Source organism: Pteropus vampyrus, unplaced genomic scaffold (assembly GCF_000151845.1).
Source record: "Pteropus vampyrus isolate Shadow unplaced genomic scaffold, Pvam_2.0 Scaffold633, whole genome shotgun sequence".
NCBI lineage: Eukaryota > Metazoa > Chordata > Mammalia > Chiroptera > Pteropodidae > Pteropus > Pteropus vampyrus.
In genome coordinates, this window is record NW_011889414.1 from 793,434 (window position 1) to 817,876 (window position 24,443).

At 47.9% G+C, this 24,443-nt stretch overlaps 2 protein-coding genes across 9 annotated transcripts in view; one reads left to right on the forward strand and one right to left on the reverse strand.

The window, feature by feature from the left end:
• The window catches only part of CBL (Cbl proto-oncogene), a 94,734-nt gene extending 85,928 nt beyond the window's left edge, over positions 1 to 8,806 (forward strand). For 4 of the 6 annotated variants that reach the window (XM_011384916.2, XM_011384918.2, XM_023525843.1 and 1 more), the window contains one exon: positions 504 to 8,806. In XM_011384916.2, coding sequence (XP_011383218.1) covers positions 504 to 847 — 344 coding nt within the window. In that variant the 3' untranslated portion in view covers positions 848 to 8,806. The remainder of the gene's footprint in view (positions 1 to 503) is intronic. The other 2 variants (XM_023525842.1, XM_023525841.1) reach the window with 2 other exon arrangements.
• A 373-nt stretch (positions 8,807 to 9,179) lies between these two features.
• Positions 9,180 to 16,930, reverse strand: MCAM (melanoma cell adhesion molecule). Of its 3 annotated transcripts, none has more exons than XM_023525846.1 (16): positions 16,784 to 16,930; positions 14,909 to 15,033; positions 14,607 to 14,814; positions 14,444 to 14,514; positions 14,263 to 14,350; positions 13,143 to 13,322; positions 12,913 to 13,034; positions 12,666 to 12,828; positions 12,451 to 12,569; positions 12,238 to 12,379; positions 11,950 to 12,071; positions 11,699 to 11,840; positions 11,520 to 11,591; positions 11,185 to 11,332; positions 10,751 to 10,967; positions 9,180 to 10,270 (listed from the first exon to the last, which is right to left on the reverse strand). In XM_023525846.1, the coding sequence occupies exons 1-16, from the start codon at positions 16,848 to 16,850 to the stop codon at positions 10,241 to 10,243; spliced, it is 2,016 nt and encodes a 671-aa protein (XP_023381614.1). In that variant the 5' UTR covers positions 16,851 to 16,930; the 3' UTR covers positions 9,180 to 10,240. The 3 variants fall into 3 exon arrangements, with proteins under 3 accessions (XP_023381614.1, XP_011383222.1, XP_011383221.1); XM_011384919.2 differs by having other exon boundaries at positions 9,252 to 10,270; positions 10,751 to 10,868; XM_011384920.2 differs by lacking the exon at positions 10,751 to 10,967.
• Positions 16,931 to 24,443: the final 7,513 nt, after the last annotated feature.

Here is a 24,443-nt window from a genome sequence, read left to right on the forward strand (position 1 = left end):
ACAGCTGGTGAAAAAGATACACAGCGTCCAGTTGCCCAAACAAGCAGTGATCCCCACCCACCCAGCCTTGTTTAAATGCTTCTTCACTGTAGATTAGGCTTATTTCCGTTTCCTTATTTGTAAAAGGAGTTTAGTATCTTCTCTGGCCCCCTCAGACATTTTAAAAAAATAATCCAGGCAGTAGTGTATATGAAAACTTGTTGCGAAGTGTAAAACACGATGTAAATGCAGATGTTCTATGCTTATGACAGTAATGGTTATTGTTAATAGAACAGGTGCGTGGTATATTTAGAGGGTTGCTTCTGCTGTGAGAAGGAGGAGGCTATATATGTATATACTATATACTCCTTGAACCTGTAAAACCCAGCCAGCCTTTTGACTTAAGAGCATATGTACCTAATCGACAGTAGGTCAGTAGTATCTTGATATTATATTGTTATTACTGCCATTAAATGAGGATTTCCCCCCAACATTTGCAATATTTTCTTTCCTATGTCTTCTAGACTTCACTGAGGGTTCCCAAGTTCCTGAGAGGCCTCCCAAGCCGTACCCTCGGAGAATCAATTCTGAACGAAAAGCCAGTAGCTGTCAGCAAGGTGGTGCTCCTGCTCCTGCTCCTGCTCCTGCTCCTGCTCCTGCTCCTGCTCCTGCTCCTGCTCCTGCTCCTGTTTCTGCCGCCACGCCCTCTCCTCAGCTCTCCAGCGAGATTGAGAACCTCATGAGTCAGGGATACTCCTACCAGGACATTCAGAAAGCTTTGGTCATTGCCCACAACAACATTGAAATGGCCAAAAATATCCTCCGAGAATTCGTTTCTGTTTCTTCTCCTGCCCATGTGGCCACCTAGCACATCATCTCCCTGCTGCAGCTTTAGAGGACCAGTGAGCTGGGAGCTCTTACTCAAGTAGCACCTGAAGGGCAGAGAGGTTCCTTTGGAGACTTCACAATCAAGTCTGGCCCTATCTGTGGGCCATCACATCTGTGGTTCTAAGATTTCAAAGCAGTGGAATGAAATTGGAGCAGCTAGTGTGTTTTATTATTTTATTTGTTTTGAGTTGTCCTTCAGTCCCCACTTAGAGAGAGTGTGGGTTTTTTTTAAATGGTGGCCTTCCTGGGGAACAGTCCCGAAGGCAGTAGGAGAGGTGTTGTGCTGTAAATCCTAATTGAGGATTTAGTCTTAATTAAGACTTTCCTGGGTTAAGAACGTGGTTGTGTATGTGTGTTTATCTGTGTGTGGTCGTGTGTGTCTTGTGATTGTAAGGTTAACCTTCTGTCTGTGTTCCTCCCAGGAAGGGAATTAGCACAAGAGGTTTAGGAAGGAATCTTTTAAAAACTTACATCTACTATGGTATTATATCCAACTCCAGTGTGTATTACAACTTCAACATTCCCCTCTGGCTTGGATTATCATATGCATAACTGAAGTCTTTTATTTTTAGAACACCTTCCCTTTGTCCTTTCTCATCTGCACCTTCCTCCTTCACCTTGGTGTCTGTCATTGGCATTTGGCTTGCTATGACCAGCCTTACTGAAGGCAAGCGGCTTATAGGATGTTCTATATTGTGTGTGATGGTGTTGGTTCATTTAGTAGATGGATGGGGGGTGAGGGGGGGAAGTACTGTTGCTATATCATTATAGTCATGTTTAATATTTGCAGCTAACACTGGTCACTCCAAAGCACTGTTTCTGTAGGAACATTGAATCTGTTAAAATAAGATGTTTGAATTATCATAATTACATAATGACTGATTTGAAATAAAGGCCTTCAAATACATTCCATGCCCTCCCCAGAAAATAACCTGTGGGAGTCAATTGCTTTGGTGCCAGGTATGTGTATGTCTAATGTAGGTCATGCGTTTTTCTACTTAATGGGAAGGGAAGAGCATTTGTTTCCAGCATGGCTTTCTGGAAGACTGTGAAGCTTTTAGGAAACTTCATTCACGTGTTTTTTTACCTTGTTGTCCATAAAATGCACAAAATAGACAGTAGGATATATCTGTTCAGTTTTTCTTCCCAGTTCATTAATTCCAGCTTGTATGAGTGTCTCCTCCCTTTGAACGTGATCGAGGTTATACTTTCAGAAAAAAAAATTTTTTTTGCCCTTTAAGGATTGAGGGTACCAACCCATGGTAGCACAGCATTTTGCTGATAACAAGCACCAAGCCTACATTGATGTCACCTGACAACTTGGTTTTCTCTTGTGCCTCTGGCTTTGGGAATGTAGCATATCCTTCCCCTTTCCTTTTTCCCTAGATCCTATATACTCTTCAATAACTGCATTGTCCGAAGAAGACATCATTTAGTGTAATAAATGACTACTGTAGTCAAAGACAATATGTGAACAGCCAGGCAGTTTGTGTAATTGCAGGTTCATAAAGCAGATTTTTTCCCTCTCTTTTCTTTGTAACTAAAACTTTTTCTAACTCTTTTCTTGGCTTTCAGTTACTCATAGATATTTTGGTTTTATCCTCTAGTCTCAGCCATTTATGTTTTTATAGTAGACAATACAGGACTTCTTGTTGATTTGCCATAGTTACCCAGTGTCTCCTCTGTGGAAAACAAGACAGCCCACCTTCAGGTATGGGAGGTCCTGAATTGGTATGGAGAGGGGTAGAGGAAAATGGCAGTAAGTAAGAAACAGTAACTTAGCATTTCCTTCTAAAAGCCAGTGTAGTGTTTTGTTTGTGGTAACATTCAGTTTTGCATTTTATGTAGATACCGAAGGCCTAAACAAAAGAACTAGAAAAAATGGCAGCAGGTCCAATGCCTATCCACACTGGAAATTTTCCTTGTCTGATATTGCCCATAGTCTGAAGATCTACCAAGAGAATAAAGCACTGGTTCTGCATATCTTTTGCATTTTCAAGATGCATTCAAAACTTGTTCTTTGGAGAATGTGCTCACTTATATAAGCTAAGGGCAAGTACATCCTTTCTTTTCCTAATGGAGTACTCGTGTGGCCTGTTGGGTACTTCCTGAACTGAAGTACCAGATCCCTGTGTTGAACATGTGCACCATTGATTGGTTTATTCATTAGCTGGTCAGCTGTGTATCTGTAGGCATTCAAGGTTTAAGACCATTCTGTGAGGGTTATTCTCTTTGGGTGCTCTGAGGGTACACCTGGGTCCACGCCTGACTGAGCTTGCCAGGTGAGCCTCAGGAAAGTTTTCACATGGCTCTTGTTTTGAGGTTATTTCTAAAACTTTAATTTCTTAAATTTTTCTTTGGCTAAAGGCACTAATAACTCATTCTTCATCCTCCATTTGTAATGCAATTTTTAATTCTTTGGCTCTGCTCTGAAGTGAACTAAAATTGCTCTTTCACAGCAGGGTTTATTTTGAGTTTTGGGCAAACCCATCCCTTTCCTCCCTCCTAATTATAAGTGGTTCCTCCTCTGTTAACTATCAGGTGGATAAGGTAAAAACCACTTTGATATTTTCCTTTTTCTTAAATGCATTAGGCTATTCCATTCAACTCAGTTCCCCGTTTACTCTATGTCCTCCTGGGTTGCTTTACATAGCCTGCCACATTACTGGGTGGCTGCTTTGCAATGCATTTACCACTAAAGGATTCTCAAAGTGGAAAAAACCTTTGGGCCCTATGATATACCTCCCTTTAGGTGAACAATAGATTGGACAATTGATCATCTCAGCATTTATCTGTTACTATTTATGTAAGGTAGTGATCTATACCTGTGGATGGCCCTTTCTCCCCTAGTCCCACTCCAGATCTTCTGCCATTCTTTTATTCTCTTTTCTTATACAAACTCTCAACACCAGGGCCCAGGATGTGGGATAGTACTATTGATATCATTTTGCTGTTTTGTGGATTAAGAAATAACATTTTTGTGGGGGTCACTGTTCTTCATACTTGAAGTATTTATTTCTTCTACATAAAAGTAAAATATATTTTATAGTCCAAATGGACCATAATGAATTTTTGTAAATTTGCTTTCAAAGTAGGGACCCAGCTCTATGCTCCCTTTAGGGTACTAATAACAAGATCTAGACCTTTTTTTCTTTTTTATTGAGATATAATTGATATTTAACATTGTATTAGTTTCAGGTGTACGAAGTAATGATTCGATATTTGCATACCCTGCAAAATGATCACCACAATAAGTCTAGTAAGCATCCATCACCATACATAGTTCCAAAAAATTTTTTTTCCTCATGATGAGAACTTTTTAAGATATACTCTCTTGGCAACTTTCAAATATGCACTAAAGATATATAGCCCTTTTTGTGGGTGATCAGCAATGGTGTTAATGCAGAATCTTCTCCTACCTCACATCATGAAAGTCAGAGGGTGATAGACTTTCTTCCCAAACTGTAAGTCCCCCTCCTTACTGTTGGCTTTTCTGACTCTGCAGTGACCACTGCCCGTGGAATAACGGTATTCTGACCATTGACCTGGCTTTTTTTCAGGTTTTTTTTTTGTTGTTTTTTTTCATTCAGTAAATGTTTATGAGTGGTTATCATGTGCCAAAAGTGTCAGCTTTATGTTCTTCCCTGCCATCACTACATGGTGATTTACCAACGTTGGGAGATTGTACTTGGGCTGCCTAGTACTTGCATTTATTTCCTTATAGAGCTATCCTGGTTAAAATCAGTTCCAGACTTTCCTGTTGCTCCCTGTTTTCTCCCTATAGCTTTGCTAATGTCTGGGAGGTTCCTTGGTGTAAGTCTCATGGACACCCACCATTTTAATGTATTTCAGTGGAATCTGTTCGATGAGTTGAGGGGTATGTTGGCTCAGAGTTGCACAATAGGGTAGCTAAATGTTTTAAGCGAAGCATTTGCCCCCAATTCCCTTTCCAATCTGGTGCCTTTCTTGATCCTTTTTATTGAGCTGCTTATGTCCCTGATCCCCATGTGCCCCACATTGGGGAGTTTCCTTATCACCCTTATGAGACCTGTCACCATCTCCCATTCTGTTGGAACTTGTTTTCCAGTCCTTCAACAACCATCCTAATCCTGTGTCTTAGAATGGTTGAAGTAGAATGGTTGAAGGTGTGGGGAAGGAATGCACACTTGTCTTTGGGTCCTGATCTTCAATCATTTATTTGGTCTTTCAGAGTCGAGCAGTAAAACAGACTGAACTCAGTTATCTCTTGAGGTGGGGAGCTTAGAGAGCTTAGAGACCTAAAAGTATCAAAATCAACACATCATTATTCTCTTACACTTTCAGGCTTTAGAAATTCCACCTACAGTGTTCTAACTCAGCATAAAACATTACTATCACTACTTTGATTTCAGTCTACATTAGCAGTCTTTCTTTGGAAATGCATATAGCCATTTAACGTATGGAGGTGGGTACATACTGGAAGAAGATCAGGGTTATATCTTTGACTATCCTGTTTGGGAATCCTTTGTATGTAAGAAACAAAAGTATTCAAGCTAAAGAAAGGAAGGAATCATAAGGATGCAGAGTATTTCACAGAACACAGGATAAGAAATAAGTTGATTCTTGCAGGGAGCTGGAACTGTAAAACTTTGTATCCAGTCCTTTTTCCTGCTTCTCAGTCCATTTATTGGCATGCATGGTCCCAAAATAGATACCCCGGTCCTCAAGTCTACTTGACCTTCCAACTCTAGGGATCACCATTATCAGATTCCTAGTGCCTCTTAGTTCATATTCTTAAGAAAGAAAGAATATAATCATCCCAGCACATTTATTGGTTATCTACTGGTAACTAGTTATCCTTGCCACACAGGAGTATGCAACAGCAGCTTACTCCTTCAGAGGGGAGATGAAAGGGAGTTCTTAGAGAAGAGGGTATAGATGGGATAGACACCCTAAAAATAATAGTAAACTGCTATCATACTGCTTTTTTCAAGAATGAAAAGGAAGCCGTGGGACCATGTCTGGGATATCAAGGAAATTCTTAGGTTTAAATTCAGGTTTCTGTCTTTGTTTCTTTATTTCCTATTTTTCTTCCCTTTATGAGTCTTGGTGTCCAAGATTTATTATCTCCTTTGTAGTACCAGTTTTTCCTGTTTCGAAGCTAGTCTATTCTTAAGTGACATTTCTTAGCCCTCATTCAAACTCAGGGTTTTTAGCCTTCTTTCATATGATTTAGAGAGTAGATCACAGATCACAGTGGACTTCTGGGCTCTCTTTAGGGTTCAGTACTAAAAATATATTTATTCTGTGGGCCCATGGCCTGTGTCCTTGTGTACCCTCCTCTTCGCTGTTTCATTTGGTCTTTCCTGTATGAAGGGGACTCCTCAATAGTAGTCTTAAACCAGCCATCCCAGGTGCCTCAGAAGCTACGTTGCTGTAGCCAGTAAGAATATGTAATAGTTGGGAGAGTTGCCAGAAGATAAATTAGATATAGATTCAGTTTAGAATGGAGTTTTTACTGAGAACTCTTTAGACAAGATATCTTTGTCTTCCTGGTCCAGTTGTCTTCTTTGTAGTCCTGTATCAAACCTTTATTTTTTATTTTTAAAAATTTTGCCTCTGCTTGCCTGAATCTTTTTATCTTATTTATCTCACCCTAGAGCCTGTCCTGTGTTATTAAGGCATTTCATAATTACTTACAACTTTTTAAAACTACTGGAGCCATTTGATAAACACAAAAGTAATCTGATAATCCAAAGATATACATTGAGGCACATGATGAAGGGTAGGTTGTCCGACTTTGCATTTGATATTCTAGTTCTAGGCTCCAGAATTAAGGAGCAGAGGGATGGCAATGCCATGTGCCTCCGCAGCATCCTAGGAAATCTCATTGGTTTCAAAGGGGGTGGGGGAGCACTGTGTTTCTTGGTTCCAGAAAGTAGCAAAAGAGTAAGAGGTGGGAAAAGAGGGATGAGCAAGCATGGCGTGCAGGCTCATTCATTGTTAAATGGGAAGCACTGCTGCTGGCAACAGACTAAGCTGTTTGGAGAGTTCACTGCCCTTTTCCTTGTATAGTGCTCGAGAAAAATGTGGCTTACCGCTCCCTCTATTTGACACAGTAAAGGCTGAAAGCCAACCACGGATCTCGTTGATTTGATAGCCAAGCAAATCAGAGTTCTGATTTACCAGTGTCATATTCTTGATTCAGTCTCAAAAATGAATGTGGGAGGTGCCTTGAAGACATTACCTCTCACAAGTTCTTCTACCCCTGATCCAGATTGGGATGCCAAAAGGAGGATTTCCCAATATCTGCTATGTGTAACCCCTCAGGCCTTGTACTGCCTCCATGCTCAGGCCCCGCAGTGGGGTATACTGTGTGCCCAAGCCCAGCACTTAAACATATGTGTTAAGGTACCCTGTGTGTCAGTTCCCTCCTCCCTTCCCACCTCTGACCCTGTTAAGATGGGTGAGGGTAGCCATGCTTGTGGCTGTTGGAAACTGAAGGGGCAGAAAGCTACCTACGAGTCTGTAGACTGCATGTTTTCTCTTCTTTGACTTCCTTTTGCTATCTGGGTGAGTAAGCTGCAGGCCCAGTGCCCGTGAGAGTAGATGCCTCCTGACCTACTCTTCTCAGCATGATTTTAGTGTCTTGGTCTTGACCTCCTGCTGAAACATATGTTTGGGCATGGCAGCTATGAAGTACCTCCTACATCTGCTTTTTGGCTGTGGTAACTTGGGATTGTTAACCTTATATATCTTTTTCCTTTATTCAAAACAAGACAATTTTTAGCACACTGAATAAAAGCCAAACATTTTGTGCCTTTCTAAGGCAGCACTGTATCCCAGGCTGCATTTTAGGACTTAATATGGAAATACCAGAGTCTTAGCTTTCCTCTACCTTGAGTGTCACTGGTCTCTACAGTCTAGGGGAAGGGAAGAGTGTTCTGTGTGGCTGAAGAGATGACATATACATGCAGTGTGTCAGTGGTCCCTTTTCCCTGCCATGATGCTTAGTTGGAAGAAATAAACATTGTACTCTGGGATCATTTGGTTGGTTCCAACAAGAACCAGGTTGAATGCTGTCTCCAGCAAGAAGAAACAGAATGTTCCGTGATTTCCAGGTATGCTGTGGACCATTTCAAGTGTCCCAGCCTCCTAGTCCTATTAAAGACCCCACTCCATGGAAAAGTGTAGAATGGACTCTCCTGAGAAGGGGAGGTTGTTTGCTTTTGTCCTTTCCATTTGCTGGATCCTGAACTGGCCTAGACCACCTTCCTCTCCCTTCATCTGAAGACTTCAGACCCAAAGCATTAAGCAGCTAGCGCCCTTTTCAGGGTCCAGTTTTCCCCTTGGAAAGGCAGCAAGAACCTTGTACCAGAAGCCTATCCTCGGTATTATGGCCATTAGGTGTCAGGAAAAAAAAGAAAAAAAAATGTTTCCTGTATAATTACATTTTACTTCTTTCTTTCCCTTTTCTCAGTTCTTCCCTGCCTTTAACTAATAAAGAATTTGGAGATAGAAACAATTCTTTTTAAAGTCCTCCTTATTTGGGATTTTAACATTCTTGATGTGGGTGGGGCTGAAGAGAACTTGATGCTTTCTCCAGAATGAGTCCCAATTTGTATATCAGTGTTAAAACATGAAAACTTAGATGAGATTTTTGTGGACTATTTTAAAATGTTATTAATATAAAAAATTTTTATATTAGTAGTATTTAATCACTCACATGTAAAGAATAAGAAAAACAGAAGGTAAATATTCTTACAGAGAAGAGCAGAGCTTTAAGATTCATTTTCATTTTAAGACCATTTTGTTTTGCCAATGTGTTAATGTTTAGAGGTCTGTTATACTAATGTTATTTATTAATTTTTTCATTTCCATACACAGTTAACTAAAGAGCTTTTTTAAGCACCCCTGTCTGTAAAAAATATTTTTAAATAAAGTTTCTTTTGTTGTAGCAGTCTTGAGTTCTTGTTCGTTCATGGGACGGAGTGAAACGTTGGGCAGCTGTAGGCCCACTTATCATAGCAAGTCTGTACTGCTACCTCAAGGGCAAGTTTAAGTGACAGGAAAGCATAGAAAAAGAGCAAAAGCTTCTTGCCGAGAACCTGCCAGGCCCTGCAGGCTGCCTAGAGCAGGGCAGCTCTGCTGCTGAGCAAGAGGACGATTACCCTGTGTGGCAGAGCTTGAGCCATTTGCACAGAAGCAAAGGTAACCTCTGGTCTCTGCTGCCACCTGCAAAGGCTTTTGTGTTCCTTTTGGTACAGTTCCAATTCCGGAGGCCTCAGGTTGCTCCGTGGCTCCGTGATAGATAAAAAGCAGTATAAGATTTCTGGGACAATTAAGCTTTATTTTTCACATATATACATATATAAAGGAAACAATTTGCAAATTTACACACAACATATATACATACAGATGTATGCGTGCACACACACATACACACCTCAAAATCTAGCCGGGCCCCCATTTCTCGTCCCTAAAGTACCATCTTTCCATTAGAGCCCTTCTTTTGGGTTCTAGGCCCATCTGCTCAGTTTGTAGGAGTTTGGTGCTAGTTTAACCTTAATCCCCATAAAGGACCATCTGGAACTCATCTCTGTCCCCTACTCTCACCTTTCAGTCTTAAATCATCCCTTGAGAGGGCTGTGGGAGTCAAACAAATATAGCTCAGTTTCAATGGCCTTAACTCTGGAAAACAGTGCACAGCTTCCACACTGCAGGGACAATGAGATAACACCCAGCAAATCTTTTAAGGAATGATACCAGTTCCTGGCTGCTGCCCAGAGAAAGAAGTGTCACAAAAGGGACTCCAGAGGCAGGCAGGCAGGAGTGTCACAAAAGGGACTCCAGAGGCAGGCAGGCAGTTGTTCCAGATAACTGCTGGAGTACTCTCCAGAACCATTGCGAACAACATACTTTACCAGTGGAGGGGGGCCTGGGCTCAGTGCATCCTTACTTTAATGACACAACAGAATTACAAAGCCAGCCTTTGGGGCAGGAAATCAGCTCAAGATAAATAGGCTACCTAATTCAATAGCTGCTGGTAGAAGACGAGTATTTACATCCATAACGTGTAAAGGGAAACAGTCTACAAGAAACTCCTACCCATTACTGGAATATTGAGGTCTCCTCCTTGGGATGAGTATCACTCAACAAATTGAGATAGTGGTAGACTGGTCCCTGAGGAGGGGGCCTCCAGGGCCACGTCAGGTTCTCAGGATGGTTCTGGTCCTAGCCCATTGGCCTTCTGAAATGGGATCTGCAGGTGAGCTGGAGCAGGGGTTTCTCTGTCATCCACTTTAGAGGCCATAGTGACCATCCTGAATGCTGGAGACGAGGGTGAGCAGGGGACACGTCCAGACAGGGAGGAGAGTTCAGTGGGATTCAGTATCTAGTGCCTCAGATCGATATATTTCTCTCCCTAAAAATAGAGGAAGAGGATAAGTAAGAGGGGAATGTGAAGACAGTGACCAGAGTTCAGGGTGTGAGCACTAGAAGTGAGAAGGAACTGAAGCAAAAGCTGATGAACTAGGTGCAGCAGCCTGAAGGGAAGAGGCAAGGGTGGGTATGACAGGGCAGGGAGGGAGAATCTAGCCCCCAAGTCAGACTGGGCCACACTTTGCGCCTCCTGACCTGAGCCACAAGGACTGTTCAGGAAAGGGTGATGGGATGGGACAGGGTCTTTGCTTTCAGTCTTGGTAGCTACCCTCTCCAGGATCCCTCAGCCACTTGCCTGGCCCTGTGAGTAGTGTTATGAGGGTGAGATAGGGTCTGCTCCCAACCTCCAACACAGAATGAAAGACAGAAGGTGTTAGTGTTCAGGGGAATGAGAACCATTAGTCCCTGTTGCTCCCAATCCCTGAGGCTGTGTCAGGCACTGGCCATAGGAACTGCCTCCTACCTGGTCTCCTGGAGCCCTCTTGTCACCGTTGCTGCCCTGTAGGAGGCCCATCTCTTCTGGGAGCTTATCTGACTTAACTTCAACTACAAATTCACTCTTACGAGACGGGGGCAGCGTGCTAGGAGGAGGGAGGGAGGCAAGAGGTTGGCAACTCAGGGTCAAGGGAAGGACGGGCTGTTGGGAAGGACTTGGACCAGGTGATGAGCTCTTAGGTGTTCTGGGGCCAGCGCAGGGGAGGGAAACAGGTAATGAATGAAACGGAGGTGTGGGTGATGGAAGCTAGGTAGTGGGGCAGTAAAGCAGAGAGCGCTCAGATCCAGTGTCCCACTCCCACTCCTAAGGGGCACTGGGGCAGGCAGGGGAACATCCCCAGGAGGCAGCAAGCTGGGTAGCATGAGATGGGGTGTGGGCGGGGTGCTAGGAACTGTGCTTACATCTCTTGTTTTCCTGACCGCCCACATGGCAGCTTGCCCTTCTTGTAGAAGAAATAGAGGACAGCACCCAGCACAGCCAGGACTAGGACGCACACAGTCACAGCAACGATGACCACACCTTTACTTTCAGGCTCTGGCAGTTTTTTCTCTGTCCCACAAAGACACTCGTAGTCACTCTCTGCCCCAAGCTGCCACATTTCCATCACTGCCCACCCAACCTAGGGCTGACAGAAGATGAGCCATGCTCACTTTTCCTGGCAGGAATTCCCAGGGATGGTAAGGGCAGAATGAAGATGCCCTGGTATAGCCCTGTTCTTGGGCCAGACCTGGCTTACCTGTGGAAGTACTGTTGGCTCTGGCATGAGGACTGACAGTGGAGATGCTGAGGCCAGTGGTACTATTGGAGTCTGTTGGGAGAGCAGTTAAATGGATTGGGACAGGAGTTAGGAAGAACACAAGCTGATGTCTATGCTTGGGTGTGCTCCTGCCATACTCTGCAGGACAAGACCCTTACCTAGCTCCAGCAAAATGATGGTAGTGTTTTTGCCCAGGGAATTGGAGGCCACACATTCAGCACCTGTCTCCAACAGCTCTGGAGTCACAAGGACATTCAGGATGCTCAGGACACTCTGTGGATCTTGGTCTTGTTCACTTGTCTACAAGGAAGGAGGCACAGCTCAGGGGGTGGGGAGGATGTCCAGTCATGGCAGCAAAGCCTGGGCAGGGATTAATAAGAGCACAAGAAGTTGAGATGTGCCAGCTCACCAAGCCCTCAACATTCCAGGAAATGGTGGGCCGAGGATGTCCTGATGCTTCACAAGACAGATTCAACACCACATTCTCCTGTACCCACATCTTCCTCTCCTTTAATGCCATCCATGGGGGCCCTGGAAAGGCAGAGGGTAGGGTGAGGCAGTAAACTCAGCTAGCCAACCTCCCGTACCCAACAGAGCACCCAGGGCAGTGGGTGGCTTTTTGTCCTCAAAGTGCTTGAAACCACACAGCTTGGGGTGGCTTCAAGGGGCCACCTGATTTCTGCCAAGAGGGCCTCACCAAAAATGGCCACGTTGACCAGCTGTGTGCGGTTTAGGCCGGGTACACTGGGCACAGATGCCATGCAGCGGTAGCCTCCCCCTGCTTCCCGTTTCAGGTTGTGTAATTGGAGCACAGGCCCCTTTTCCAGCACCTGGCCTGTCTGGGGTGAGAGACATGTCAGAGGTCATTCCCAGCTCCACCTACCCCATAGTCCCGGGGCCACCTGGATACCTTTTCTCTCAGCCACTGGAACTCAAGGGCCTGGTTACTCTCTGCCTCACAGGTCAGGGTAAGGCTGCTGCCCTCCTCACTCTCAGGGGCTGCGGGGCTCACCCGGACATCAGACACATCTGGGGACAGCAACAATGTCAGCCTGCTTGGGGCAGGACAGGGCAGATTCCCTCTTGCCCCAGCCTGGTCCCCTGAACTGGGCCCCAGTCCCTCACAGTTCACCAGCAGCTCCTGTTGACCACTCAGTAGTGATGCCATGGTTTCCAAGTCCAGGCCCTGACATTCGTAAAGCCCACTGTGTTCCTTCTGGGCCCGCGCCAAGACCAGAACCCCATTGTCATCGGTTGTCTCCTCCTCCATCTCCTTGGTGCTGAGATTCTGGGAGAGGATGAAAGGGTAAGCAGAATGCACCTCCAGCCCCTCCTACCTCCCTGTCTGCACCAGGCCTCAGGCCCTCCACACCTGCTTGCTGATGCTGAAGTGGGGTGGGGGGTTGCCATCAGCCAGACACCTGATTTCCACACGGTCCCCTTCCTTCAGCATTCCTACAGGCTCCACTTCCAACCACACTTTCTCCGCTGGGTCTGTACAGCAAAGGGGCTAGCTCTCAGCCCGCACTGCCCAAGCTGGGCAAGGAGAGGCTAGCAGGTGTCTCCCCCAGGCTCAGCCCCCATGCAATGGTTAGTACTCACAGAAAACAGGGACAGTGACTTCCCTTGATTCCTTCATGTGGTTCCCACTGGGCAGCCGATAGTTAAGCTCACAGTAAAACTGGGCATCCTTGTCCTCCTTAAGCAGCTGTGCCTTCAGAACACTCCGTAAGGTGTACAAACCACTTGACTCTACGATCTGGGATGACTGAATGTGAACCCCTGAGCAAGGAGGAAGGGGAGAAGGGCCAGGCCTCAGCTCTGCCTCCAACCCACTCACAGTCTCCTCAGGGGTTGGCAGGGGGGAACCTAAGAGACCCTACCACCTGCTGAGGGCAAGGTACAAATGGCAAGTTGAGACCCTTTTACCCAGAAGTTTCACTGCTCATTTTCTACCCTGGACAAACACTTACGCAGGGGCACACATACAAGGATGTGTGGAAATAGTGCTCCAATGATGGAAAAAAGAAATGAGGAAACATTCTAGACATCCACTAAATGAATGGTTAACTAAACTACATTATATACATCCTATGGAATCCTGGGCAGTAGGCTAAAAAGTCAGGTAGATCTAAATAGACTAACCTGGAAAGATTTCCAAGACTCATTGTCAAAAGAAAATAAAACTGTATAACAATGTATACCACACAATACTATTTAGGTTAGAGTTTCTCAACCTCAGCACTACTGATGTTTTGGGCCAGATGATTCTTTGTTGTGGGGCTGCGCTGTGCACTGTAGAATGTTTAGCACCATCCCCGGCCCCTACTCACTAGATGCCAGTAGCACCCCTCCATTCGTGACAACCAAAAATATCTCCAAACATTGACAAATGTCCTGGAGGGGGAGTAAAATCATCCCTGGTTGAGAAACCACTGATTTAGGTAATACAAAACAAAAGCTTGTATATTCCTAGATTTATTAACATGTGTAAGTACATAGAAATAGGCTTAAAAGAACACATATTAATAGAGCTTACTTTTGGGAGAGGGTCTGGGGCAGGAAGGAAATCTTCCTTCTAGATTTTCTGTATAATTTAAATTCGTATGAATCATATTTTCAAGCAACACTTGTGTACTTAAAAAAAAAGTAAAATAAAATGTTAGGTGGTCTATGTGTGATGCCATAAGCATGGCTTTTGAGGGCTGAGAGGGCTACTCACGGTTCTTCTCCTCCTTCAGGGGCTGGCCATTCTTGTACCAAACGACTTGAGGAATGGGGTACCCATTCCTTCCCACACACGTAGCAACCTAAGAAGGACAGGGTGAGTCTCCCTGCCCTGAGACCCCACCAAGACCCTCCTTATCTTCTACTTACCACGTACTCGCCCTGGCATATCTCACCTCCTCAGGCTCCCTACTGTTCACAGGAATGCCCAAGGCATTGACTTGGATGGTTGGCTCCTCTGGAGCTTCTGCAAGGGAGAGAAATGAAGAGGGGCATGAGATTGGCACTTCATACGACCCACACTGCCCACAAGGTACACCTATCAGATGGGGCACTCACTGTAGACACGGAGCTGGATGCGGTGCTCCTGGGACCGAGGGCGCTTGCCCTGGCACAGGAAGATGCGCTCATCATGGGGGGTGACATATGTCAGGGCAAGAGTAGTCCCTTTGTCCTGGAGGCTGAGTCGGTGCTGGTACTCCCCAGGTTCGCTCTGGCCCTGGCCCTGGCGCACGCGGAAGATGAGTGTCGGCTTCTCTTTGTGGACCTAAGAGGAGGGTGGTAGAGGAGGTGGGGGTCCTGGGCCTACATGAAGGGTACAGCCACCCCACTGCTGCCCTCTCTGGAGCCCTAGCACTCACGGAAAACCAGTCAACATGGCTGAAGTTGCCCTGGGAATGGGAAGGACCACACTTGAGAAGGGCTGTGCCGCCCACTTCTACCTCCACCAGCTCAGGCTCAGGCTGCTCCGCCTCTCCAGGCACACCTGAAGGTGAGGGAGGAGGAACACTCCAGCAGTTGTGTCAGCTCCAGCTGCTCTCCATCCCCTCCTCTCACTGCAGCTGTTTTTCCTGCCACTTCGAGGGTCTGAAGAGGACCCTGTCCTCTCTTAACCCTTAATCCACTCTTTACCCTCTGCCCCGGGCCAGCCTTCTCCCAGTTCAAGGGAGTTTGGATGGTCATCTCTGGTCGTTGAAGCAGAGACCCTGAGCACCAGGCATCTCCCAGATGAGGCTGGCAGAGGGGCAACCCAGGCTCTGGGCCAAGAGGAAGGCTCCTTTCCTTCCAGGGCCCCTCCTCTCTGAGTGATCTCAGAAATTGGGAATGTAAGGCATGTGCCAGGCTGGGGCACATAAGCCCCTTTGTGTCCTCACACCCAGAAGAAGACATCACTACCTTTTGCCCCCCAAAATACCCTCCTCAAATTCCTCACAAGACCCAGTAGGCCAATCCTAGCCAGAAGCTCCCTAAGCAGCACCTCCATGAACATCCTACACACTCCTGGGACCCCATCCTGGGAGTCTCGTGAGTAGGGAGGGGTTAGAGTGCCCCCCAGGGGTCAAGGCAAGGGCCAGGCAGTGGGCAGGAATGACGTCAGTGGTGCCAGCGTGCTGGCTGCCCTGCGAAGAGGTGATGTCACTCAATCTCATCTGGCTGGATTCTGGGATGACTGGGTTGTTGCCCTGGGCTGCCTCTGGACAAGGACAGACGGAGTGGTCTCCGACCCTGAGCAGAAGCCTTAGATGCCTGATTTTGTTTCCCCAGAGCTAGAAGAACAGTGCAGGGTGGGGCTGGACCTCCGGCCGTTGTGGAGCTTCGTTTAGCCCTTTCCCCAGAAATACAGTCAGCTTGGGAAGTCAGCAGCCAGGGGTACCCCAGGGACGCTGTCGGCACTGGGCATAAGGCCAGCGACCTGGGTATTGCCTAGCCCTCCCCTTCCCCAGCCGGAAAGCGGCTGCAGTCTGGGGGAAGGAGCCAAGAGAAACACGCGACCCCACTGCGGGCCGTACAAGGGCAGCGTGGACCCGGGAAGTCCGGCTCCCAGGAATTCGTGCATAGGCGCTCTTCCCACCTAAATGTGGTCCCATTCCTGGAGGTGTAACAAGTCGGGGACGCTTCCACTCTGGGAACTCTCAATCCCTCGTCTCTGCCACCTGTGAGCCCATGACCTGGTACACGCGAGGCGACCCGCACCGTCCGCCAGCTCTTGCCAACGCCCAACCCGGGTGGGAGCCGCCATCCCTCTCCCCCTCGTTCACCTTCAGCCTGGCTCGAAGCCCAGGCAGGAGAGGGAGGGGTCGGAGCACCCCCTCCAGTTAAGAAAGCTGCCTTTTCCAGCAACAGGCGGGCGCGGAATTTACGATTTGGGGATGATACTCTCTAGCTGCGCCTCCCGCCACCGCTCTAACTGCAGGCGCCCAGAGTAAGTACCTGAAGAAGAGCTCTCCCCGGCGCCCCAAGAGGCTCAGCTCCACCCTTCCCCACCCCGGGCGGCAGCCTCCTCCTGCCTCCCACTCTTGCTCCGGGGACACTCGAATTAGAGGCTGCAAACTGAATGCAAAGAAGAGTGCCGCGCGCTCCAGGCGCCAGGTGCCAGGGATCTGGGAAGGAGCGGCGCATGCTGGAGCGCAAAGCGCCGGCCCCTGCCGCGAAGCCAGATCCGCTCCCGGAACGCTCCACCGAAGACTCCCGGCCCGGGCCCTTCGCGGGGCGGGCCCCCAAGCGATCTAACTCACCCGCGGCGTGGCGACCGCAGCAGCAGGCGGCGAGCAAGAAGGCGCAGACAAGCCTGGACAGACCCATGCTTCCCGGCCAGAGGGAGAGAGCCAAGTGAGCGAGCTTGCGGCCGCCCGGGCTTACGTCAGGGGGGCAGCGGAGGGGGGGCCCTGGCCCCCGAGAGGCCCCGCCCCGCAGCCCCCCGCCCCCGCCCCGCGGGCTGCAGCCCTGGGGGGGCGGGCCCAGCGCCGCGAAGCCCAGAGTCGAGCGGAGCAACCCCGCGCACAGGCAGGCCACAGCCTGCCTCCCAGCCCCCAGCTTGGGAAGGGTGAGGGGGCAGGGACAGGTGTCTCAGGCCGAGCAGACTGGCCGAGGCGGCAGCAAGGAGAAGCTGGCTCGGATGCCCAGAGTCATCCTGTCAGAACCGACAGCTCTCACCCTCGCTCGGCTCCTACCAGCTGACAAGGGCCTTGGTGTCCCCAGTGGGGGCCTTCCATTCAGGCTTCTCTCCCCGCCTTCTCCTCTACCCGGCCGGACCCCTGCCACAGAGAAATCGGCCGGGCCACGGTCGCTTCCCAGAACGATTGCACCATTGTGGCTGCTGCCGGCCTGGCACTGCCCGCACGCCTCGCAGTCCTGGCAGCTTTGAGGGAAGAACACTGGGCCGGATCCCACAGACCCAGAGGTATTGGGGAGTGGAGATGGTGCCTTATGGGCTGTCCCTTCAAACTTAAGCTCCTGTAAGTCTGTCCTTGACTGAAGGAAGGAGGGAGGTAGCTGAATTCACAGGCCCAAGGTTTTCATACTTGTCCAAGTCCAGGCCTTTAGAATTGTTTTTTGCCCTCTTCACTCATTGAACCTAGCCTTGGACTCAGTTTCCCCTCACCTGAATGAAGAAAAGGGGAAGAAAGAATTAATGGGTGAAAGGACTGCAGCTTGAACCCTGAAAATCTGTTGCTGTTTCTGATAGTTGAAAGAACCTCCTGCAGCAAGGCTCCACCCCTCTCTACCCATTCACCTCCAGGCTCCCCCAACTCTATAGATAGATCATAGATCGTAGCTCAGCACCTGGGAGTGGGGGTATGGAGGAGAAGTCAGATCTGGTTTCAGACAGCCTGGCTGGAGTGGGGTCTGCAGCTCCTCTTCTTCCCAAACTCTGAGTTTCCTGGCCTCTTGAACTAAGGCTCTGGGAAGTAGAATGGGCTCTTGCCTCAGAGAGACAGCACCCTGGTCCTTGGAACTCCTTCAGCAGGGAGGATCAAATAGGGGCCTCGTTTTGGGGTGGAGGCCTGTCACCTCGCCTGGCAGACTTTCTGCTGGTTGGGGGAGGAGCAGGGTGAGGCAGCAAATGCCAGAGATGGACAGGTGACTTGAGAAAATGCTCTGGGATGGCGTTTTTATGATGCAGAGATGACTCGCAAACCACATCAGCCTTTCTTTCTTTCAGAACCTTGCTAACCCCTTCCTCCCTCTCCATTAGTCTCCAGCCAGGGGCCGTGCCAAGCTGGCCAGGCCAGGGGCCTGGAGCCAGGGGGAAGAGAGAAAGACAAGGACCATGGCTCCCAGTCTCCCAGAATGAATGTATGGACTGGCCTAGGGCCCAGAGTGGAATGGATGAGCTCGGATGAGCTCGTTTGTCTGTAGAGGCAGGAGCGGGAATGGCCGAAGGATGCTATTTGCCCTGGCAAGCTCAGAGCTGGGCATGGAACTCCACTTCCTCGCCCTACCCCCCTCTCCCTTCCCTTAACACCATTAACTAATTATTCTCCTCTCTCCGGCCTGAAAACAATGCCAGCTAACCACCAAGGACAGTCAGTTCAGAATTATTCCGCCTGAGGAGAGTGAAGCGAGAGTGAGGCGAGGTGGGGGTAGAGAAGCTACCTCTGCAGTGAAGAGGAAATGAAATTAGAGGCCAGAGTGACATCCTTTCCCTACTTAGCCCCACCAAATAAACACAAAAGATTGTCCTTTAATGAAGCAAGTAGCATGGGACAATCTGAGCAACTAGGGGGCAGACAGTTTTGAGATGGCTTAATGAGGGGCGCACCAGAGAGGTCAAAACTTCAGAGGGGATTTAGAGAGGACTGGAAACAGGAAGGAAACAGGCAGAACAGTGTAGAGGGAGCAGCTCTCTGGCCCCTCTAAAATGCCAGAAGATAGAGCTTCCGCAGTCACAGGAAAGAGAAGGTGCAGAGGAAGAATTCACAGTAAGAGGACTGAGATCCAGCAGAAGGGGAGACGAAGGAGGCAGCGATGGGCCTTCTACCAGCAGAGACTCTCACCCCTGGACTGGGTTAGAAGCACCCTTGTCCAGAGGTAGGCCAAGGTCAGAAGAAGAGGCCCCAGGCCAGAGTCCTAATTCTTTGCTTGATTTCTCTGCAGAAGGAAGGGGTAGGAATGCTGTTTTCCTGACTCCCCGTGGTAGACCTGGGCTATTCAGACGAGAGGACTTGCTGTGTGGAAGGCCCTCTGTTGTGTCTCTCTGGAATAGGTCTGACCACAGGCAGAGACACTGAGGCTAGACAGGTTGTTGGCCATGTTCTGGGTCTCTCAGCTAAAGTCTCCAGGGTGGGTGGAGCTTTCATTTCATTGTAAGGAGAAGTGGAGAAGAGTGGGGCCCCAGCTGCAGTGGAGTTGGAGGTAAAAAAACAAGGATGGGTCTGCCCCAGAGGCTCAGTGGGGTGAAATCTGAACCTAGGAGCCCTTCCTCAGCTCTGGCACAGTGGGCACAGTGGCTTCCCACCCACCCCTCTGGTCCGGGAGCCTCTATCAGGAGGATGTGAGAAGGGCAGCCTGAACAGAGGAAGGAAGCTGATAAAGACAAGTTTGCAGCTGTAATGAGAAGGAGCTAGAGGTGGAGGAGGGTGGCCCAGCAATCTTGGCAATTATAGAGGCTGGGGAACCCCCTTGACTAGCCGGAAAATAGGGTTCAATCTGGGCTGGAGGGGAGGTAGGAGAATTTTTCCAGAATGGGGATCTTAGTTGGGAGGAAAATGTGTGGAGGGAGTGAAAAACAGGGCGGGAGGAGCGTGGGGGCAGTTGTTGCTGAGGACACCATTATGGCAGGAAACCGGATACTGGGGGGCTGGGTGGAAGATGTGGGGAAGAGATTGAATGGGGGGAAGCAGCCCCTATCCTGGTGAGACACACTGTCACCCATTTCCTTCACATCTGATCTGGAGCAGGAGGGAGGGGGTACCTGTCTGGATTGAGGTGGGCCCCAGAAACACTGTGGAAGAGGAGGGTAACTTTGGGGGATGGGAGGAGCTATTTTAAACTTGGAACAAACGTGAGTGAGTTCATCTCCACCCTGAGTGCTGTAGGCGGCAAAGGCCCCATTGTACAGGGGTCCAGAGAAGGGGAGGGGGAGGGGGTGAGCAGCACAATGGCTCCTCACAAATGTTGGAGCAGGCAGGGCCTGAGAAGGGTGGGGGTGGGGGTTTTCATCACAGCTGGCCTACTGAACTCTGGGGTCCAGCCAGGCTGGGGTTGGACAAGGGGGTTTTCCACTCACACAAAGCCCCCTGTTAGGGCGCTGGGGTCTCTGGCATCAGTGGGCCATCCTGGGGAAGGGGCTGTGGGTGGGATTCCCATACCCTGGCTTTCCCAGGAACTGCAGGGTCTGTTCCCAGGCTCCCAGCATTCCAGTGACTCCCCTGGGAGCTGCTGGCCTCTGCTCTCAGCCCCTTTCCTGCCAGGGAGTTGGGGGAGAGGAGAAAGAGGATGTAGATGTATAGGAACTCTTCCTGGGGAGTAGGGACCCTTAAGTCAGAGGGAGGGGACACAGTGTGGGGGGTGTTGAGGGCATCCACAGCCATTCCATCCTGGTCCCTATCATGCTGAGTCCTTAGCCGGGGGACTGTCTGTCACTTTTGTCTCTTCTGACCCCAGGGGCTTCTCCAAATAGAGAGCCCTCCGGCACCCAGGGCCACAGCCCGGGGGATCCCAAGGCATCCCAGGAGCTCCTGCTCCCCAGGTCTTGCCCAGTGGAGGATGCGGGGAGGCGGGGTATCTGGCTGCAACTCACAGCAACCCAAACATTACCATAAATGCTCAGGCCCAGCCTCAGGCTGGGCCAGGAGAGGCTCATGCTGGGTGGGGCATGGTGTGGGGGGGACTCTGGGGCTCTCCGGAAGCCCAGAATCCTGTCTCCAGGCCTTTCCCAGCACGGGGCTGGCAGCTTGATTCAGTCTGCTTGCTCTCCCATCTGTTAAGGAAAGAGTAGGACCCTCCAGCCAGGATTTCAGCACTGAGACAGTTGTGGGGGCTTTTGGGTCTCCCTCTAGCTCTGTAGGACCCATGCCTGTCATCTCTAATAATGGAGCCTCCCGCCTCTAATCCTGGATGTCAGTTCTCTGGCCTCTGAGGGCCTAAACTCTTTCCCACCTGCTCCTCCCACCTTAAATTTTGGGAATGAAGCATGTTGGGGGCCAGGGAAGAGGGTTGTGAACAGGATACTGGGAGCTTACACCCTTCTCACTCAGGGAATTACACATCCGCTTTCCAAAATACCACTAACCCCAGGGTGGAGGGAGGAATGTCCCCAGAGAGCTGTTTATATTTGACTTTGAATTATCCTGAGGAATAGCCAACTAGTCTACAGGAGAGAAATGGGAAACCTAGGGATGCTAGTTCTGGGTCTCCGGGAACCTCACCTCCTAGAAGGCCACTTTCGCATTTGTTTTCCCTTTCACACTGAGCTTGGAGCAACTCAAGAGGAGTAATGGAGGACGGAGCCTTGTTCCACTGCATCCCTGGTGGGGCCTGTGACCCCACTGTAGTTGCCACGGCTGATCTTGGTGGAGCGGGGAGAGATGGGAAGAAAGCAAAGAGGGGAGGCAAGCCAGAGTCTACTCCCTGCCTCCCTGACCTACATCCCAATGGCTGGGGCTTCAGGAGAACTTGAAAAGTGGAAAGAATACAGGATTTGGAGTGAGAGAAAAGTTCAAGACTAGATCAGACCAGGCTGTGCTCTCCCGTGGCAAGTTCCCTTCACATCCCTGTCATACAGGAAAGTGCTTGTTCAACTTTGGTCTTAAACAGCTTGCTGTAAACTCCATGAAGGAATCAGTGGCTCTGAGGCAGTCCTGCCACTTTGTTAATCTTGGGCAAATGACTGAACAGTGACTGTTCAGAGGGGACATGCGAGTGCTCAAAATGAAGGAAGAAGCTAATCATATCTAACATTTGTGCAGTTCTCTACAACTTAGATGTTTCATTTAAGAGTCATTTTTATCACTGATACTTATTTGATCTTTGCAACAAAAAAATGAAACTAAAGAAAACCAAAGCACAAAGAATGACATGACCTAAAGGCACATAGCCTGGGAGCGATGGAACTACATTATTTTATTGTGATAACACACATAAAACATAAACTTTATCCTCTTAACCATTTTAAATGTACAATTCAGTGTCATGAAGTACATTCACAATGTCGTGCAATCATCACTACTGTCTAGTTCCAGAATTTTTTCATCACCCCAAGGAACTAAACTTCGAACCAAGATTTATCTAACTCCAAAACCTGTGCATCACACCTATAATAGTTTACAGCTGAATTAAGTAAACATATAATGAAAATGAAAGTCCTGGATTGAATACCACCGAATGATGTGGTATAAACAGGAAGTGCAATAGGGATTCAGAAAAGAGAACATCATTGTGAGCCTCTGCCTGCACTAGCCAGGACTAGCCACACTTTCTGGAGGTGTGGAGGCTTCAATGAGAAATTAGATTTAGGTAGGGCAGGAGTGAGGAAAGATCATTCTAGGCAGAGAAATGGCACATGCAAAGAGAGAAGATGAGACTGAAGAAATGACAACTGCAGAATTTCTGTATAAGAAGAGTTTCAAAATAGTCATTTGGCTAGAAGGTGGGACTGAATTGGATGCTAGGTAACATGGTTTGAAATTATATTTGGGGAGAAAGCCCAGTACTTTCATTTTCATTATATGTTTTCTTGGAGTACCTTGAGGAGAGCTTTAGCCACTGTTGGAACCACCCTTATGCAAATAGCTGTTACTCAATAAAGAATGTTACATGGCTAACTGGAATTCAACAGGGTAGAGGGTGCATACATGTTGGAGCTAGAGCAGATGAGTTGGATTTACTAATGAGGGAGGAACTCGTATCTTAAAATAGAGTAGGCAATGGGGAGCCACTGCAGGTTCTTGAGCAATGGCCAAATGTGATGAAACTGGAACTTAGGTTTACAATGGTTTCACCATTTCTTCTTTGCCTGAGAGCGCCCCCTGGTGCTCCTAGTTAGAACTGTTCCCTCATCTTATGGAGTAGGTAGGAGGATCTGGGGACTGAAAATCAGGATTGGTGAGTTGGATAAACCAGACTCTTGGGCCTCATTTCAATTCATCCTGAGTGATGACAGCACTGTAGTAAAAATAAAGATGACGTGTGGATAGAGATGATTTGAGGTGAAGGAAAAGGGCATTGCGGTGGTTCCCTTCTCTATCCCATTACTCTGAACAAGGATATTGCGAGATAGGATAGGATAATAACTAAGACAAGGTCCATGTGCTTAGGAAACTTAAACTCTAGTGAGGGAGACAGAAACATAAACAATTATAATACAATATGCCAAGTACTAGGGTGCAAATATGCACATAAAACAGTAACTTAAACCAGCCTGGGTGATCAAAGAAAATTTCATTTTAGGAGATGATAGCAGGTAACCAGGTAAATGGAATGTGGTGTGTGCTGTTTAAAGTGTTACACAGCATGTTATGTGCAGGAGACTAGTAGCAGTTTGTTAGTATCCTGGAAGGGAGGAATGAGTTTAATGAGGCGTGAGGCCAGATTACAGAGGATTTGTAAACCATAGTAAATTATCTAGAACAGGACATGGCATGAATGGTTTTAAACAGGGGAACATCCACAAACCAGTTTAGAGTAGGCAATAGGGAGCCATTGCAGGTTCTTGAGCAATGGCCAATTGTGATGAAATTGGAACTTAGGTTTACAATGGTTTTGTCCTCTCCCTCAGGTGACTTGAGATGGAAACATCCAGTCCCTCTGGGGAGGCTGCCTCGACACACAGAATGGGTATGGCCTTATTTTAACTTTCAGCAAGTCAATTCATCTGATCCTAAGAGCCCCACACTAGAATGAGAGATAAAGCGTGAGGGGGACCTCTTTCCTTATGTCACCCACCTGTGACTGAGATCCTCTTTGTAGCCTCTGCTTTTTCCCACATTCAACTTGAGATGCAACACAACACTTTATTGAGTGCCTTGAAAACAATCTTTGAATAAACTCCACACAGTGGAGTAGAATGCATTTGTTAAAAGAATAAAGATGCTTTCTATATGCTGATATGGAGTGATCTCCAGAACACACAGTAATTTTAAATTAAAAAGCTAAATATAGAACACTGTATATATAGAATGCTACCTCTTGTATGAGAATGGATGAACATTTTATATATTATATGTCTCTACTTGTACTTTCAAGTAGAAAAAAAAAATGAAAGGACCAAAATCAAATAAAAAATAATTACCTAAAGAGAGATGGCAGGAATAAGCCACCCTTAATATTTGTGTGGCCAGGTCAGAATACAAATGAAGGCTCACCTCATATGTCGAAATACTTGAATTATTTGAAAGCTAACTGTTAAATACGCTATATCCTCTTACTTTGACAAATATACTTTCTAATGACAAA